This window comes from Leopardus geoffroyi, chromosome B3, assembly GCF_018350155.1.
Source record: "Leopardus geoffroyi isolate Oge1 chromosome B3, O.geoffroyi_Oge1_pat1.0, whole genome shotgun sequence".
Classification (NCBI taxonomy): Eukaryota; Metazoa; Chordata; class Mammalia; order Carnivora; family Felidae; genus Leopardus; species Leopardus geoffroyi.
The window spans coordinates 72,983,396-73,001,622 of NC_059337.1; the positions used below are offsets into that span (position 1 = coordinate 72,983,396).

General features: G+C 40.2%; 2 gene segments (V, D, J or C); both read left to right on the plus strand.

Annotated features, from left to right (window-relative positions):
* LOC123583354 lies at positions 1-1,055 on the plus strand. The segment is given in 2 exon segments: positions 1-167; positions 391-1,055. Coding segments are annotated over 2 exon segments (378 nt in total).
* Positions 1,056-5,596: 4,541 nt separating this feature from the next.
* Positions 5,597-6,720, plus strand: LOC123583701. The segment is given in 3 exon segments: positions 5,597-5,898; positions 6,073-6,485; positions 6,631-6,720. Coding segments are annotated over 3 exon segments (555 nt in total).
* The last annotated feature ends 11,507 nt before the right edge of the window (positions 6,721-18,227 follow it).

The following is an 18,227-nucleotide window of genomic DNA, read 5'->3' on the forward strand; positions in this document are numbered from 1 at the left end:
TGAAGCTGATGGGTTACAGCAGCAAAGTTAGCCCCAAATTCAAAGTATGATGCATATCAGTATTTAAAGGGACTTGCCATTAAGGTGTGTCCATACTGCTAAGGAGTCAAGAACCATGCAGACACAAATGAGAGTCTTGCTGGGCCTCCTGTGGCTACAGACTTGCTGTGAGTTGAGAACATCCCAAAGGGAACCTGAAGAAATTTCACAACTGAATGGGGAGATGCAAGGGAGGAAAGGAGAGGTGGAGGAAGAGAGAGAACACAAGTCTCTTGGGCTGTGTCCTCTACTATGAGGATGGAAACTAGAGAAAAATTTCCTGTACTCAGAAACAGCTACGGTCATTTTGCAGTGACCCTCCACTGTGTCTATTTTTCTCTTTCTCAACAGGGGTAAGAGTCCAGATGAATGTGGAGCAGAGTCCTGGGGTCCTGAACCTCCAAGAGGGGAGAAATACTTCTATGATGTGCAATTATTCTAGCATCATAACCAGTGTGCAGTGGTTCCAACAAAATCCTGAAGGACACCTCGTATCCTTGTCGTACATCACTTCTGGAATGCAGCGAAAAGGAAGACTAATATTCACGCTCAACTTCCAGGAACGTAATAGCCACCTGCATATCACAGACTTGCAGCCTGGGGACTCAGGCACTTATTTCTGCACTGTGGACACACAGTGCTCTGCAGACACCTGTGGCCTGTACATGAAGCCATAGCTGGAGACTAACCCAACCCACAGAGCGGGGGGCAGGGGCCCAATATGATCAGAATTGTGTGTCCATTGCCTTGTCTCTCCTGGTTCATGCAGAAAGCATTTCTAAATGAGCTACAACTTGACACTACAGTGCAGGCATGTACGTGGCTCATCCTGAGATCTCCATGGGGCTAGTGTTACTAGGTAAATACTGTAGACTGATCAACTCTCTCATATCTGCTTCTGTCTTTCTGGGCAGAATGAGCAGTCAACTCAACGTGGAGCAGAGCCTCCCTCCTTCATCTCTACAAGCAAGAAAATACCAATCTCACCTATATCTCCTGGGCATCTTTCTAACTTACATTGGTACATACAGAACCCTGAAAAAAGCTCCATGATCGTTGTTCTAATATACTCAAATGGGGAATAAAAAGAGGAGAAAAAAACCAAAGGGCCACTAGTAGTATGAAGGATGGGCAGAGCTTTCTGCATCTCAGCCCAGAGACTCAGGCACCTGCTTCCATGCTTTCTAGGCACCTAAGGCCTGAATCGAGACATGTGGCCGCAGCCACCAAACCCAGCAACACGGGAGAGATGTTTGTATGCTTTCCCTCACTTCTAACATGGTGTTGAGAAGTGCACACTTGATCAGTTGAAGTGGATCAAACATTTGATTCCACTTTCAAAAAACTTGGAAATGCTGATGAATATCCAATCTAGTAACCATCTCTGTCCTAAAATAAACCATTCCTAACACGCTAACCCCTAAACCAGGGAATCAGTAAATTAGCAATCCACTCGTGACTTCTAATCACGAGTATGCTGTATCATCTTGAGCAAGGGAGTCATACTTTTTCTACCTCGGAATCCTCCTGTAGGTGAGGAGAGTATTTTCCATTGCTGTTACTCGTATTTTCATACATTCAGTCATTCAACAAATATATATTGAATACCTGTGAGATCCTGGATAGGGGGCTTTGAATAAATGAAGAGCTCCTTCCCTCGTTGAACGTACAGTTTAATGGGGAGCTCGTTTTTGTTATCATAAAGTCCCTGCAAACTAAAGAGAAGAACTAAATTCAGAGAGAAAAAGAGATTATGAAAACAGTGAGTTAGAGACAGCTTTCTGGAGCATTTGACATCCCAGCCTGAAACCTTATAGTTTAATAGGAGTTCATCAGGCTGAAGGACAGAAGAGGGTGGAGGAAAAGTGTTCTGGGTCAAGGAAAAGTGAGCACAAGGGCACATGCTTGTGTGTGTGTGTGTGTGTGTGTGTGTGTGTGTGTGTGTGTGTGAAGCAAGGCATATCATGGCAAATTTAAGTCCTAAAATATAATTAGTGATCAAAACAAGTGATAAAACACAGTGCATGGGTGACTCTCATGCTATGAGAGTCTTAAAATGAATGAGATCCTTGAAATTTATTGTCTGTATATTACAATACAGTAAGATGAAGGATATGGGGACCACTTAGCATGCCTACATACTCACAGAGCATGGGCAGGGATAGATAACTGCATTGAGGACCAATAAAAAGAATGGTGAAACTAATTAGTGATAAGAAATATTACTTTTCTAGAGACCTTGATTCCTTTTTAAATGCAGAAAGCATTTCTAAATAAGCTGCACAAGGTATGATAAATATGATACATAAACATGATACATTTTGACTGTTGAATAAAACCGACAATTGCCTTTAAAAGAGGAAATATGTGTGTTATCTTAAGAGAAAAGAATTTTCTGGCTCTTGCGGTATACCTGATAGTGGAATTATCTTCCAACTGTAAACTACTATAAAATTGGGAAACATAGGAAAGAATTGTTTTTGAGGAGTGCAGACAGGGAATGCTTTCAGTCCTTGGGAGAAAGCAAGCCTGCCAAGTGATTCCCACATGCAGGCAACATTTCCCTCCTGGGGGTATTTTCTAAACCTCAGCATAAGGACTTGAAGCCCCAGCGGAGAGCAGCAGCCTTGCTCAATGGCAAAAACAGAAAACAGAATCAGGGCTGTTAAATAACTGGCCTTTGAGGAAAATGGGTATTGGAGAGACATGAGCCTCCTATGATAGGACTGTGAAATCTGCATAGGGGGTTATCTGAGCCTACACTTCAGCTGCACATGTGCAGAGAGAGACATTGGCAAGCCTAGCAGAAAATAGCATCTGAGGGTGTAAAATCTCCGAGATTTCCAGAGCTTGTATTGTGCTGGGAAGACACTGGAGCTCTGGCCTTTCCAGAGTGAAGACATCTTGGTAAATACCTTGGACTTTCAACTGAGTCACCAGAAGAAGGACAGAAGTAAGGGCTATGGCCTAGAAAAAAAAAACTGGAAAAGAAAATCTCTGCCTTACAAAGATTAAAGTAAGCCTCAACAAAATCTAAGTGATCTGCTAATAATTTAACAGAGTTAACATTTTTCCAAGGGAGGCAAAATAATCCAGAGTTTCTGCTCATTATGACCCACATTGTGTAGCATACAATAAACAAAGTCACTAAAAATGTAATGAAGCAGGAGCAAGGGTTACATAAGGTATAGAAGCAGCCCCAAAGATGATTCACATTTGGAGTTAACGCCAAAGGGTTTCAAAATAAATATGACTAAATTGTCCAACACTGTTTCCTGTTGCTGACTCTGTTGACCAACCACCACTGTATATCTGGCAATGGACCCATGGAGATGGTAGCCACACGTGGCTCTAGCTTCTCTCGATTTCTCCATCAGTTTCCCCTTCAAATCACACTTTCATAGATAGACGGGCTTGGTCCTCAGATTGATTGACTGGTTAGGGATTCTTTCTCTCTGACTACCCAACTACCCTTAGACCTTCATTTCCCCAGCTCTCTTCACAACCAGTAAGATCAAGTTCCTGTAATTTAAGCCCCTATCCCATAGCACTCATAACTCTGCTGCACTGACTGTCCCCTGATATTCTAGGAAGATATAAATGAATAGCATTAGAATATTCTTTGTTTTTAAGAAATGAGTGTCCAGATACCGACTGGAAGAAATAATCATCAGAAACCTAGTGTGTGTGTTCGTTAGAGCCATCATAACAAAATACCACAGACTAGGTGGCTTAAACAAGAAAGATTTACTTTCTCATAGCTCTGGAGCCTAGAAATCCAAGATCAAGGTGTTAATTGGTTTGGTTTTTCCTGAGGCCTTGCCTTCCTACTGTGTACTCACATGAGTTACAAAGTAATTTGCAACAGATGTAAGACTGTCAGCTGTCAACAAACCACAATCATCCACAGTTTGGTAAAAAAAAAAAAAAAAATATGTGCATTGTGTGTCATATGTTTTTGTTTACCAAAGTAGTGTGTGTGCGTGTGTGTGTGTGTGTGTGTGTGTAAAAGGGGGGAGGTGTGTGCATTGCAGTCCAGCAGTTCCCCTGGGCCTAGAAAATCAGCCTTCTTAGTGTGTCAGATGTGGTTCCTCGTGAACTGTATGTCATTGTCCTTTCTGACATCAGTTTAGAAACTTCCTACTGCAAACACTTAACTCCAACTATAATGAACCAAGTTTCCCCCAGCACTCTGAGCTATAATTTGCCTGTTTTCTTTTGAAATCTGACCTTCCCCTACAAAGTCAATTTGTCAATCTTCCCTAAAATCAAGCTAAAGAGCTCTGCCTTTGTGAGGTCTCCCCTGACTCCACATTTCTAGCTTTCTCAGTAGAACTAACTGATAACCATTATGTTTTCCTCATTAAGCACCCTTATGTGTCATGTTGTGTTGTAAGGATGTAGTCTTTCAGTTTAGACCACCAGATATTTAAAGTTGAAGATAGTTCCATAGTCGTGTTTAAAACCTTAACCAAGCACAGCGTCAGGTACTTCAGAGAAATGAAATAAATGTTGATAAAATATATAAATACAATAGTGAATCTGAAAACATTTCTTCACTAGAAAGTTTGAATTATGAAAGTTTCAACCACATAATATGAAACACGGACAACTTACCAGATTGTCCTGAATTGGATAATTAGTGTAACTTCCCAGCATGTTAGTTTCATTACAATTCAAATAAAAATTTTAAATGTTTCTTCCCATATAAAATATGCATTGGAGGGGCGCCTGGGTGGCGCAGTCGGTTAAGCGTCCGACTTCAGCCAGGTCACGATCTCGCGGTCCGTGAGTTCGAGCCCCGCGTCAGGCTCTGGGCTGACGGCTCAGAGCCTGGAGCCTGTTTCCGATTCTGTGTCTCCCTCTCTCTCTGCCCCTCCCCCGTTCACGCTCTGTCTCTCTCTGTCCCAAAAATAAATAAACGTTGAAAAAAATAAAATAAAATACGCATTGGAAATTGTTTTATTTTGTGTTCTGTGTCTTTGCTCAAACTAATTCCAAAAAATTATTTTGAGATTTACCATTGGCAGTAATGACTAGTTGCCCTACTGATTTAGCATTGAAAGCACAATAGATTCTTCTTGCCTCTGCCATTGGATTAAACTGGGAAGACATATACTAGATATAGACCAAGAGTGAGGACAAACAAACATGTTGCCTTTTGACATCTCCTGGTGCCTTTCAAGTTTATGGCTTCATTCTGTCTATAAACTTTACAGGATTGTGTAATGCTTTCTCATTTGTGAACACAGAACACACCAAATGATCACATCCAAGTTCTCAGAGAGGAAATCCAGTGCAGAGGGTGATTTCATATAGGGAATAAGTTTTGTTGTGTTAATTCGTGGTTTTAAGGTAAGTGTCCAGAATTTATATCAGATTTAATTGCCTTGTGGCATTTATTCATTCAGACCAAATACGGACACCTCTGAAAACCATCTTGGAATGCAATTACATTAAAGGCTAAGCTATCAAACTCCTTGTATTCTAAATTTGTAACCATGGTAAAGATAGCACCATACCTTTGTGTTCTCCCCCAAACACCACCAATATCTTACTTTAACTTCTTTGTGGGGGAGGGAGTGCAAATTGGTTTTAAGGAAACACAGAAATGCATTTTCAGAATTTTTCTACATGTGGGCTAGAGGGGGCAGTGCTTCCTCTCATAAAGATAAAGAGCTAAAAACAGTACTGTTCATATGTGAAATAGAAGCCTCTGTGGAAGGAAATGAAAGAAGGGCAGGAAGTTGAAGTCAGATTTACGGTTGTCTGGGGAGGAGAGAAGACAAGCGGAGTCCACAGGAGACATGGGCAAGCTCCTGGGGGTATCACTGTTGATTCTGTGGCTTCAGCCAGACTGTGAGTTCTGGGCGGGAGGTCTGAATACAGTAGAAAACCTTCAAGAAACACCACAAGGCTGGGAGACGAGATCATTGGGAAGTTTTGCTTTACTGTGTTTTGTTTTCTAGCTCATGCTGGTTTTCTGTGGGGACTTTAAGAATATAATTTAAAATTTACTCTCTTCCCAAACAGGGGTGAATAGTCAACAGAATGCTGACCAGCAGCAAGTTAGGCAAACTCCATCCCTGAGTGTGCAAGAACGAGAGATTTCTATTCTGAACTGTGACTACAATAATAATATGTTTGATTACTTCATGTGGTACAAAAAATACCCTGCCAAAAGTCTTGAGTTTGTGATATCAATACGTTCCATTGTGGATAAAAAGGAAGATGAAAGATTCACAGTCTACCTCAACGGAAGTGCCAAACACCTGTCTCTGCACATCGCAGCCTCACAGCCTGGAGATTCAGCCTTGTACTTCTGCGCAGCGAATGCACAGTGCTCTCCAGGCACCTGCAGCCTATACACAAAACTGCAGCTGGGTCCATGCCTCTTTGGGGGCTCATACTTGGAGGCACATACTTGCTTCCACTTAAACAGAGCAGTAAGAGAGGGTATGCTTTAAAGTAGGTGAGTGGGATGAGCTTTAAGGAAGATCAGATACATAGTAAGTCCCTCAAATGAGTTAAGGATGTTCCTTGGGTTTTAGGGTGTCAAAGAGTTTAATCATTCTCCTTTTTCACTTTCAGAGAGAGGTTGCTGGTTTAACTAAAGCATCAATCTCTGGTGATGCTTTGATCCCGCTAGACCTTGGAATGAGGATACCATTTCCCCTGTAGCTTAGGGGAAAAGATACCCTGGAGATGGGGAAACCAGCATTCTACTGCAAGTTCTCCCAGTGAATGTTTATGTGCCTATACGTACCAGCAATCATGTGCTTCATTTTTGTGTTAAATGAACAAAATAATCCCTAGTTATTGCTTCTGAATCACTGTGCCTTCACATTAAATGCATTTCAGGATGTATATGTTTTAAGTTACATGCATTTATTTGTTTCATCGCTCACAAGATACTTCTAGGCATTGCTTCAGTGAATCACTTACTGTATATTCTTTTCCCCAGGCAGACATGGAACTATTTGACACACTGTCCATCAGTAAAAGGTGCTGCCCTGTGGATCATCATAATAAATACAGGCATGTCACGAACTTACCAGCTGCAAGCATCTTGTTTTGGGTAGCCATCCTGATTCTCTGTTGAGATGGATGTATCACACTGGAGCCTTTAGGATGCAGTTCAAAGGGTGATGAACCAGGCCAACATCACCCTAGGACCATAAGAAGTTAGAAGATGTAAGAAATATCCCAAACGTTTATTAATTATAAGTCTCCAGTAGGTTGTCAGTTAATCAAAGATACAAGCAGTTTTCAGCTTCAAACTTAAGTGATCTAAATGGCCCAAGTTACCTACCTGGGATTCCCCTTTCCTAACAAATAAGTGGTAATGAAATGAGCATGATGACTAATAAAAAATATCCTGACGTTTTATATTCCAAGTTCCACTGTCAATTTGTATGAGCTTGGCAATTTCATTAGTCACTCAGGTTCCTGTGAAACATGGGTTAGAACTAGATGAAATCATTTCCCTACAGCCCAATAAGCGTATGATTCCATTCACCTCAAACATTTACCGACCACTGGTTTTATGCTTTTCACTTATGTGATGAATAGAAGGAAATTAGTTAACCTGAATTTCTATGAAAAATTTTCTTCTTTTTAAAAAAATGTTTAGTGTTCATATATTTTTGGGAGAGAGAGAGAGACAGACAGAGCATGAACAGGAGAGGGGCAAAGAGAGAGGGAGACACAGAATTTGAAGCAGACTCCAGGCTCTCAGCTGTCAACACAGAGCTTGATGTAGGGCTCGAACTCACAACCTGTGAGATCATGACCTGAGCCGAAGTCAGACACTTCACTGACTGAGCTACCCAGTTGCCCTGAAAAAGTTTTCTTCTTCATGTCATGAATTCTCAGTCTCTTAAATGTAGAACTTTATGCTGAAAGAGAAAAAAAAGATGCCAGCTATCAGAATGAAAAAGAGAATTAGGATGAGACATCCATGGCTTTCTTGAGGGAACAAGATACTACTTGTGTAAATAATATATATGTAGAGACTATGTGTCTGTGTGTGTACATGTGTAATATTTGCAAAGGAGCTTTCTCCTGATTCTTCATCACCATAAAGCTAAAGGCGTTCCTGAAATACCTTTCTAAGAATAAAATCTGTGGCCATCCAACGTGGTCCCTGAGTTAAGAAGCTATTTATTTATATTACACAAGAGACAGTTGCAATAGTCATTCCATTTGGGATAGGTTCAGAGATCCCAGATCTCTGGACCCATGAGACATCTAATCATGGAGTCAACACAGAGTTCACTGGAGAGCCTACCTACTCTACTGTAATGCAATATAGTCTTATCTTCTAGAAGCCACACCATAGGCTGTTCAACTAAGCACCCACATCTCCTTTGCTATATCTGTAAGCTATTGTTACAATAATGGTGCATAACTCTAAAACTCAGGGGCTGAGGGGCGCCTGGGTGACTCAGTCGGTTGAGCGTTCAACTTCTGCTCAGGTCATGATCACACAGTTTGGGAGTTTGAGCCCTGCTTCGGATCCTCTGCTCCCTCTCTGCCCCTCTCCTGCTCATGATCCCAGCCTCAAAAATAAAAAAATATTTTTTAAACAATAAAATAAAACCTAGGGGCTTAAAACAATAAATTATTTCACTCATAAATTTGCGAAGTGAGAATTTAGATTGGACTCAGAAGAGCATTTCTTCTGGGTTTGGCTGAGCTCACTGTTAATGTCTGAAGACAGCTCGCTGTTGGCTGGTCTAGAATGGCCTTGTCTAGGATAACTATCACTATTCAACTCTTCTCCATGTGCCTTATCCTCTGGCAGCCTAGGTCAGGCATACATCAATCACGGGGGAGCAAGACTTGAGACATGAAAGCATCATTTAAACCTCTACTTCCATCACAATTTGCAATGCCAAATTGGCCAAAGCAAGTCTCAGATGCCCATCATATTATATCACTATATATTGTACATATATTGTGTGTATATATACCTGTATGTATATATGTATATTCCACATATGTATATTCCACAACGGCAGGGCATGGCTGGGGAAAAATACATAACATGACATAATATTACGTATTATTTTACATAACACATACTATTTATCTATATGTGTATTCTAATAATTATTATATGCTGTCTATTATTATGAATTCAATTTTTTATCATTTATTTTTAATAGCTTTTCCCCAACCTCTCCCTACTTCTCTTACTGCTCAGCCCCTCACAACCACTTTTCCACTCCTTTCTATGAGTTCAACTTTTTTAAAAAAAATTTCACATATAAGTGATATAATGCAGTCCATCTAAATTTCAAAATGTATGGAAATATGGATAAAAGTCTAGTTATTATACATTCCTCTTCTTAACAAAACTATTTCTAACATCCTAAGTCAATAAATCAAATACATTTTCTTATCTTCAGATATATTTAACATGATTTATAAATTATTCAAACTTAGTTATAAAGTTCCATTACAATGGACAGTTTTCACTCTGAGTGCCATTTATATTTACCCTAGTTCATGTCTATGTATGAGAGAGGCTATAATAAGGCAGTAGATTGATGTATTTTCTAAGACGATATAAAAAGTCATACTAGAAAAGACAATGCTTTATACAATCTCATCCCTATTATTCTTGCTCAAGCTCTTTATACTACAACGTTCACATTTTATTAATTCCCACACTCATCAGTCTATAGCCTTTTCTTATTTGATACACTTGAGAAGTGACATTAATAAAGAGTTGCTTTCTACCATTGACCTCGTCATGAGTGTGCTAGGTCATCGTGAGCAAATGATCAGCTTTTTAGCATCTTATATCAGGAGTAATTCATTCATACTCAAGTATTCATGAGTAATGCAAGGACAAAAATTTCCAGCTAACGCTGCTCTCAGATTTTATTCATTTGAACAATCAACAATTATTCATTGAGTACCTGCTAAGTTCCACACACATAGAACTTAAAAAGAGCTGTGGGAAAATGCAGAGTCTAGTATCTTCTGTCACTCGATTTGTACTCTAAAGTGAATCAAGGACTAAGCTTAAGAAAGCAAAGGGTGATCTGAAGGCATATAGCATCCCATCCCCACCCAGCCTTAGTAGTGAGTCAAAGACAGTGTAGAGTCTGTGATGTGATGCCCAAGCTAAGACAGGAAGTTTAGTAGGAGTTAATCAGGTTGCAGGACAGAAGTGATGGAAGTGATCTTAAAAGTAGGAACAACACATACAAGGCAATAAAGATCATAGTGAATGTCAGGACTAAAGGCCAAGATTATGTCATGAATAACATTATATATTGTTTTATTTATATTTCTCAAACTAACACTGCAAAGCAGCCATAATCTCAGTTTTACAAATGAGCAATCCTAATCTTTGTGGGTTTGCCAAATGTGTTCTCTATTGACTTGAGATTCTTATAATAGTTCATTCATTTGACACCCAACATGTGCCTTAGACTTCAACATAGGAGATGCAATCAGAAAAGAAATAGACATCGTGTATGCCTTCAGGAATCATGTAATATTGTGCGGTGTGTTACAAAATAGGGTAATCAAAACTATCACAGGAGGCAAATAAAATTAAACTGCCTAGCAGAGGCGTCTAAAGGGAAGGCTACCTGGGAGAGGTGACGTCTAAATTAGGACTTATAAAAGCATTCGTCAAAGAGGGAGTCAGGCAGACTATTACAGAAAAAGAGAAATAGAATGTGCAAAAGTATAAAGACAAAATTAGAGAATTACATTAAAGGAATTCAGAATGTCTGGAGCATACAACTCAAAGTAGGCAACAGTAAATATAAAACTAAAGCAATAAGCAGAATCCACTTTGTGAAAATAATTATAAGCCATTTTAAGAGGCCTTTACATTATCCTGAAGGCATTAATGAGCACTAAAAGGAATCTGAACAAGCAAATGGTACAGTGAAATATTACACTATTTGAAATATTATTCTGTTTTCATATATGCATACATATGTTTATATGTAATTGCATACATATTTTTCCCTTGATTTTCCTTTTTCTCTTCATCCTGGAGTAATTCTCTCTCTAACCCAGTAGATTGATAGGCTCTTCCTTACAGCAAGAAAAAGACGTATCTTAGATGTAAACTTATTAAAGAAAAGCCGAAATCCATTTTAATCAACATTTCTCAGCTTGGCCACAGGGAAGCATTGCTTTAAAAGTATTCTAGCTAGAGGTATGTAGTTCTGTATGAAGAGTGAAAGAGCTGTGATGTCTCTCTGGTTGGTGGTCCTCCAAAGTTACAGTGTTCTGGAAACAATTGCAAACAGGCCTCACTCGGAACTTAACCAACCGTTGGCTGAGGAAGCCCATTCAGAAGCTGACTTGGTCCACTGGATTTGCTGGGGAGCCAAAGGATGGAGCTCCTCCTGAAAATGGTTTTGGGCACTCTGTTGTGGCAGTGGGCCTGGGAGTACAGGATTCAGTCTGGGAGAGGCTTATAACAGTGACTGCAGCCTGAGGGCAGGAACTGGGTCATCCTTCTGTCCTGGGAGGGATCATTTTGAAAACCAGATGCAAGAGGAAATGTGGGAAATGTTCTGTAACTATGTGGTGATGTTTATGTTTTGAGTAAAGGAGGGGAGAAAATCACCCTTCCTTTTATGAGATTGAGATATCATGTTCTATGTTCTGTTTTCTATGTTCTGATCAGGAATGAGAAGCCATGAGACCTCAATCCTTGATCATCCAAGAAACGCAAGACTCAAAAATTTGCAATTCCTCAAAGACTTTATATTCCTAGGGCGCCAGGGTGGCTCAGGCTGAGTTAGTCAACTCTTTTGATTTTAGCTCAGGTCATGAGATCTCAGGATCTCATGAACCCCACCTTTGGGCTCTGCATTGACAGGGCTGAGGCTGCTTGAGATTCTCCTTCTTTCTCTGCCCCCACCCCCCACTTGTACTCTCTGTCTCTCTCAAAAATAAGTAACTAAAGTAAAAAAAAAATGACTTTATATTCTTTAAACTGGTACAGGCAGAAGAGTGGTGAAGGTCCCATCTTCTTGATGATGCTACTGAGAGATGGTGAATCAATGAGTCATGACAAAATAGGTGTCCCACTGAATGAGAAAAAAAAGCCGCAAAGTTCGCCATACATCATCATGGTGTCCTAGCTTGGTCATGCATATGATATGACTCACAGTCAAGAAGAAAGCAAATAGAAACTAACTTTGGGAGGGCACCTGGGTGGCTCAGTCATTAAGCATGTGGCTTCTGTTCAGGTTATGATCTCACAGTTCATGAGTTCGAGTCCCACATGGGGTGAGCTTGAGCCCCACTTCTGGTGAGCTTGTGCCCTATTTCAGATGTGCCCTGCTCCTCTCTCTCTCTCTGCCCCTTGCTCACTTGTGTTCTCTTTTTCTCTCAAAAATAAATAAATAAATGAATAAATAAATAAATAATAAAATTTTAAAGAAAATAACTCTAGATGGCTCAAGTTATTGAATTTAGCAGACAAATATTATAAAGTGCTAAGCAATTATGTACAAAGAACTAAAAGAATATATATCCCAAAAATCGAATCAAAATGTTCTTAGTAAGTGAACAGAAATAAAATCTCCGCAAAGAAATGCAAACCATAAAAAAGGAAACAAATGAAAATCTTAGAACTTAAGAGTATAAAAACTGAATGTTTCGTGAGACGGTCTCAACAGCAGATTGGAGATGGCAGAAGAAAGAACATGGGCAAGAATAAAGAAACTGATATATTCACAAAATTGAATACTACTCAGCAACAAAAATAAATGACCAATTCATTCATTAATGTGTATGAATGTTTAAAACATTATTCTAAAGGGGGCACCTGGGTGGCTCATTTGGTTGAGTGTCCGACTTCAGGTGAGGTCATGATCTCACAGTTCGTGAGTTCAAGCCCCACATTGGGCTCTCTGCTGTCAGCATATAGCTTGCTTCAGATCCTCTGTGCCCCTCTTTCTGCCTCTCCCCCACTCACTCTCTCTTTTTCTATCAACAATGAATAAATATTAAAAAAAAAACCATTACTCTGAAAGAAGCTAGGCACAAAAGAGTACCTCCTTGGTTACTTCACGTATAAGAAATTCCAGAAAACGGCAAATTTAATACAAAAATCATACAAGTGGTATGATTTTTTTCCATCTTGGTCCCCAAGGAAGGCACTGAGCACAGTGGATCATAAGGAAACCGATAGGGTGATAAAAAATAATCTATGCGTTAATTGGTGTAGTGGTTACACAGGAGTATACATTTGTTAAACCCTCTAAGTGTTACATTTGAAACGTGACTTTACATTACATAACTTATATCCCATAAAATTGAGTTAAAAAATAAGGTGGATAAAAGCTGTTTAGTTTCTACATCTCTCGACAACAGTAACAGTTCTTTCAACTCAAGAGTTAAGTAATTTTTCTATTTTAACTTGGAATAAAACATCAAAGAAAGAGAAGCAGAAGCGGGGGGGGGGTAGGTGACAAGTAGTATGTAATAAAGTTCAGTCTCAAAAAGCTATTGGGTCCCAAGTCCATCATTCACTAGCTCTGTCATATTAAGCAAGTTTCTGGGGTGGGAGGAGTAATAATTTCTCACAAGTTTCCTTGTGCCTTGCCACAAGGCGAGGATTAAGTAAGATCACATGCATGAAGTCCCTAGAACATGTTAAGTGTTCCGTAAATTTTATCTACTGTTTTTATGGGCTATTTATTTACTATTTTTATTGTTAACCAAAAGTGGTCATTGCAAGTGAGTCTAGTTTCTTTAAATAAAATTGTGGGAGATGACCAACACGGCATGGTGGTTCCAAGATTTGTTTTTTTAGTTGGGCAGTGTGAGGGGCTGGAGGTGAGAATAGAGCAAAAAAGGTTATTTTTGCCAAATCTCACAGACTGGTTAGTGACCTGGAATCAGGGAAATAACATCTTATCATAGACATGATCTGTTGTTATAGCTGGGCCCAGGGCAGATAACATTGAATAAAATGGAAATTTTCTTTTGTCTAATGAAATGTAGTTACTTAGATCACAACCAGAAGCCTAATCCTAAATACAGATAATCAGATAAGAGAGTGGACTTCAAAGAAAAGTGTTTGAAAACATGAACTGAGCAGGAAAGGAAACAGAAAAGAATGCATGGCTACCAGTATTATCATGAAATTCCATGTTGTAAAAATATCTATCTACCCCCATACAAGGATAGAGATCCTCCTTGGTATTTTAATTTAAAATATTTTTTCTTTGGGGTGCCCGGTTGGTTCAGTTGGTTAAGCATCTGACTCTTGATTTTATCTCAGGTCATGATCTCATGGTTTGTGAGTTCAAGCTCCAAGTCAGGCTCTGCACTGGGGCGGTTTGGGATTCTCTCTCTCTCTCTCTCTCTCTGCCCTCCCCCCTCTCTTTCATGCATGTGTGCATGCTCTCTCTCTCAAAATAAATAAATAAACTTTAAAAAATAAAATATATTTTTTTATTTGGGAAAGAAAACACAGGTATTATATTTAAAAAAAATTTTTTTAATGTTTATTTTTGAGAGAGAAAGAGACCACGAGCAGGAGAGGGGCAGAGAGAGAGAGGAAGACGCAGAATCTGAAACAGGCTCCAGGCTCTGAGCTGTCAGCACTGAGTCTGATGTGGGGCTCGAACTCTGAACAGTGAGATCGTGACCTGAGCTGAAGTCGGATGCTCAACCGACTGAGCCAGGTATTATATATTTTTAATGTCAAACCAAATCTGAGAATAAATGTACATGGCCCCCAAATTTCTGGAGAATAACTGAACAGCTTTTTCAGGAGGAAAGCAGCTATCTTAAACACAACGAACAGCTCAACTTAGTCCGTGCAAGTGTGAGCAGGATATGATCTGACAACCTTTCCCTATCAAACCTGTTTTGAAACAGCTGCAGTGTCCCTCTCCACCAATTCTAGGTGGAGCTTTACAAAAAACTGAATAAGAATGAATCCCAGGCTCCGAGCAGAAGATTCCTTTCCTAGAGATAGAGGTGCCAACATGACTCTTCTCAGCATATCATGGGCACTGGTGGCCTCTGTCTTCCTTGGTAGGGATAGTTGCTGCTAGTGAAGCTGAGGACAGTTTAGGATTAAGCGGGGATTGGAGGTAGGGAGCAGAGGGGATGAACAATGGCTAACTATGACAGACATTCCTGGGAAAATAGAAGGAAGGAGAAAGGAACCAGAGTTTTTACTCCTTCTGCCTTGACCGAAGATTTAACTCATACCCTGGTAGCCAGCTCCCTTACAGATCAGTTCAGGGGATCAGTCTTGTTACCTCTTCCATCTACAGGATCTAGCATGTCCAAAAATGTCATTCAGTCCCAACCAACAACATCTAGGCAGGAGGGCAAGATTGTGAAACTAGACTGTTCATATGATGCCAGGGTTATATGTTATGTATTGCATTGGTGCAAAAGGCTTCCCGGAAGGGAGAGAATTTTCCTCATTCCCCAGCACACAGATACAGAAACCAGTGCAACACAGGGTCAATATTCTATGAATTTCCAGAAAGCAGCTAAAACTATCAGGCTCATCACATTATTATCATACTTGGAAGACTGCAACATATTTCTCTTGTCTCAGAGACGGCCTTACAAAAAGCCAGAACTCAACCTGTGGCAATTTCCTGTTCTTATACTCCCAGGGAAGTCTCAAACTTTACCCAGACATGTGTTAGCAGCTGGCAGTTACAGTGTGCAAGATAAGATCCAGAAAGGAAGTTGTTAAATACATTCCAAGAAGTACTCTTTCACAGCTGGCTCCGGGACCACTCAGGACCATTTGCAAAAGTCACAGTCCTCAGATGTCATCGTCTATCTATTTCTTCCCAGGGAGTATGGCATTTTTAAACTAAAGCAGCACATGAAGGACAGTATTTTAAAATTGTATTTGATTATTCTAGATTTTATACCTGCTCAACTCAATCTTTTGGGGCAGATAGTTCTTTTTGAGTTCCTGGACTCAACTCCATTGTGGGGGTGGGAGGGACTTCCCATGACACCAAGCAATTGGCCAGACACTAGCTGGGGGTCCTACAATTCAACTCAACTCTGACACTATCTGCCTGGAGACAGATCCCACTGGTTAAGGGCTCAGTCCCACAAGACTGCTCCCCACCACTTCAGATGCAGTTGAAAGCCCACGTTGTTACCTGTACTGACCAACTTACTAGAGATGAGAGATTCCAACAACACCTTCCTTAGACTCCTGATGCCAGTTCCAAGTCCAGGTTGCTATCTGTACTTCTGACAGACTGGCTAAAGCAGAGGTTCCCATGACCTCCTCCTCAGGTCTCATTAATTTGCTAGAGCGGTTCACAGAACTCAGAGAAATGTTATACTTACTAGATTACTGGCTTATTAGAAAAGGATGTCAGGAACTCAGGAACAGCCAGATGGAAGAGGTGCAGAGGGCAAGGTATAGGGAAGGAGTGCGGAACATCCATGCTCTCTCAGCCACTCTCCCAGCACCTCCCCGTGTTCACCAACCCAGAAGATCTCTGTACCCCGTCCTTTTGGGTTTTTACAAAGGCTTCATCACTCAGCTACGACTGATTAAATCATTGGCCATTGGCAGCCTCCAGCCCTCCTCCTCTCCCTGGAGTGTAGGGGGTGGGTACTGAAAGCTGCAATTGAATCACAAGGCTGGTCCCCAGCAGCAGTCCCCATCCTAAGGTTGCCTAAGCACTTTCCAAAAGTCACCTCATTAACATAAAAGACACCTTCAAAGCTCTTATCACAGGAAATTCCAAAGATTTTAAGAGCTCTGTGTCATGAATGGGGTTAAAGACCAAATACATATTTCTTATTATAAATCAGGAAAGACACTGGGGAAAAATAAGCACACAAAATAGAAATTTATATGCTGGGATGCCTTGAAGACCGGCCAGAGAAACGGAACCTCAGCTAAGACTATGGACAGGACAGAAGCATATCACACTAAGTAGGATAGTAACCTATTCTGGACCAGACACGTTTTCTTACCTGTTTGGCTGCATTTCATTCTAACCCTTGCCAACTTCAGTTTGGCTTACCATGCCCTTTGACTCCCATACTCCAAGTAGCTGGTCTGTTGAATGGAGTCCCCCTACAGTCACGTGGCCATCACAAGCTTTCATTAATCATCACTGACTTAAAGGATGCATGTGATGAGGCACTACTATATACTCTAGGGTCTGCAGTTGAGTTTGCATCTACCTGACTTGTTCATGGAAAACGAAAAGTTAGATTGCAGATTCTAAATCACAGAAGGTTTTTTTTATTCAGTCACCTACTTCCCAATGGTTTTCTTTGTTTTTGCTTTTTGTTTTGTTTTGTTTTGTTTTTTTGTCAAGTCCACAGGACTGGTCTTTTGATTCTGATGAGTCATTTTCCCCAAAATTCCTCCTAGGAATCCTCTGCTAAGGATAATGAAGAGACCCTATCTCACATGTCTGCAGGTCTGACACAGTGCCAAATCATTCACCTCCTTTCTTCTTCATGGTGTGCCCTGACCTAAGGCTTTGACAACTTATGAGAATCAAAAATGAAATACATCAAGTGTCAACTTTTTTGTGGTTATTACCTGTTGCTGGACAATTTGGACATTCCTCCCCTGAAATTGTATCTTTGTGTACCGAAATTAGGATTGCCATGCTTGTTGAATACTTACTCCCATTGGCGTCGTCAATTACTTGTTCATTCCGAGAATAAAAATTAGATTCTGGGTAAAACCATTCAGTTGTTTCTAATTGCTTTAAGGGAAGTGTCTGTGTCCAAGTTCCCTTATATATATTACAAAATATTCTTCCTCATGATCTTTGGAATCAAGACCAAGGTGAATAATAATAGAGAAGATATTCCTTGGATATCTATACTATCCATAAGCTCATCTTCAGGACCTATTTTTAAAGGTCCCAGAAAGAGCCCATCTGGGCCAGAATAAACTATCATTACCTGATTCCTCGGCCTTGCAGTGTTTCTTTGGGATTTATTCTTCTTGGATCCAGATTTACTCCCATGATTCCCAATCATGGGAATCTAGCTGAAATCACAGAATCAGCAAAGATCCCTTCTGGAACTTGCCTGTTCCTTCTTCAGCAAAGATCCAATGAAGATTCTAGTTTCTATAAAATTCCTAAAAATAAAATATAAATAGGCTCATTTTCCTAAAGGGGGTTTAGCGATCAGTAGAAGTCAAAATACAACCAGCAGAA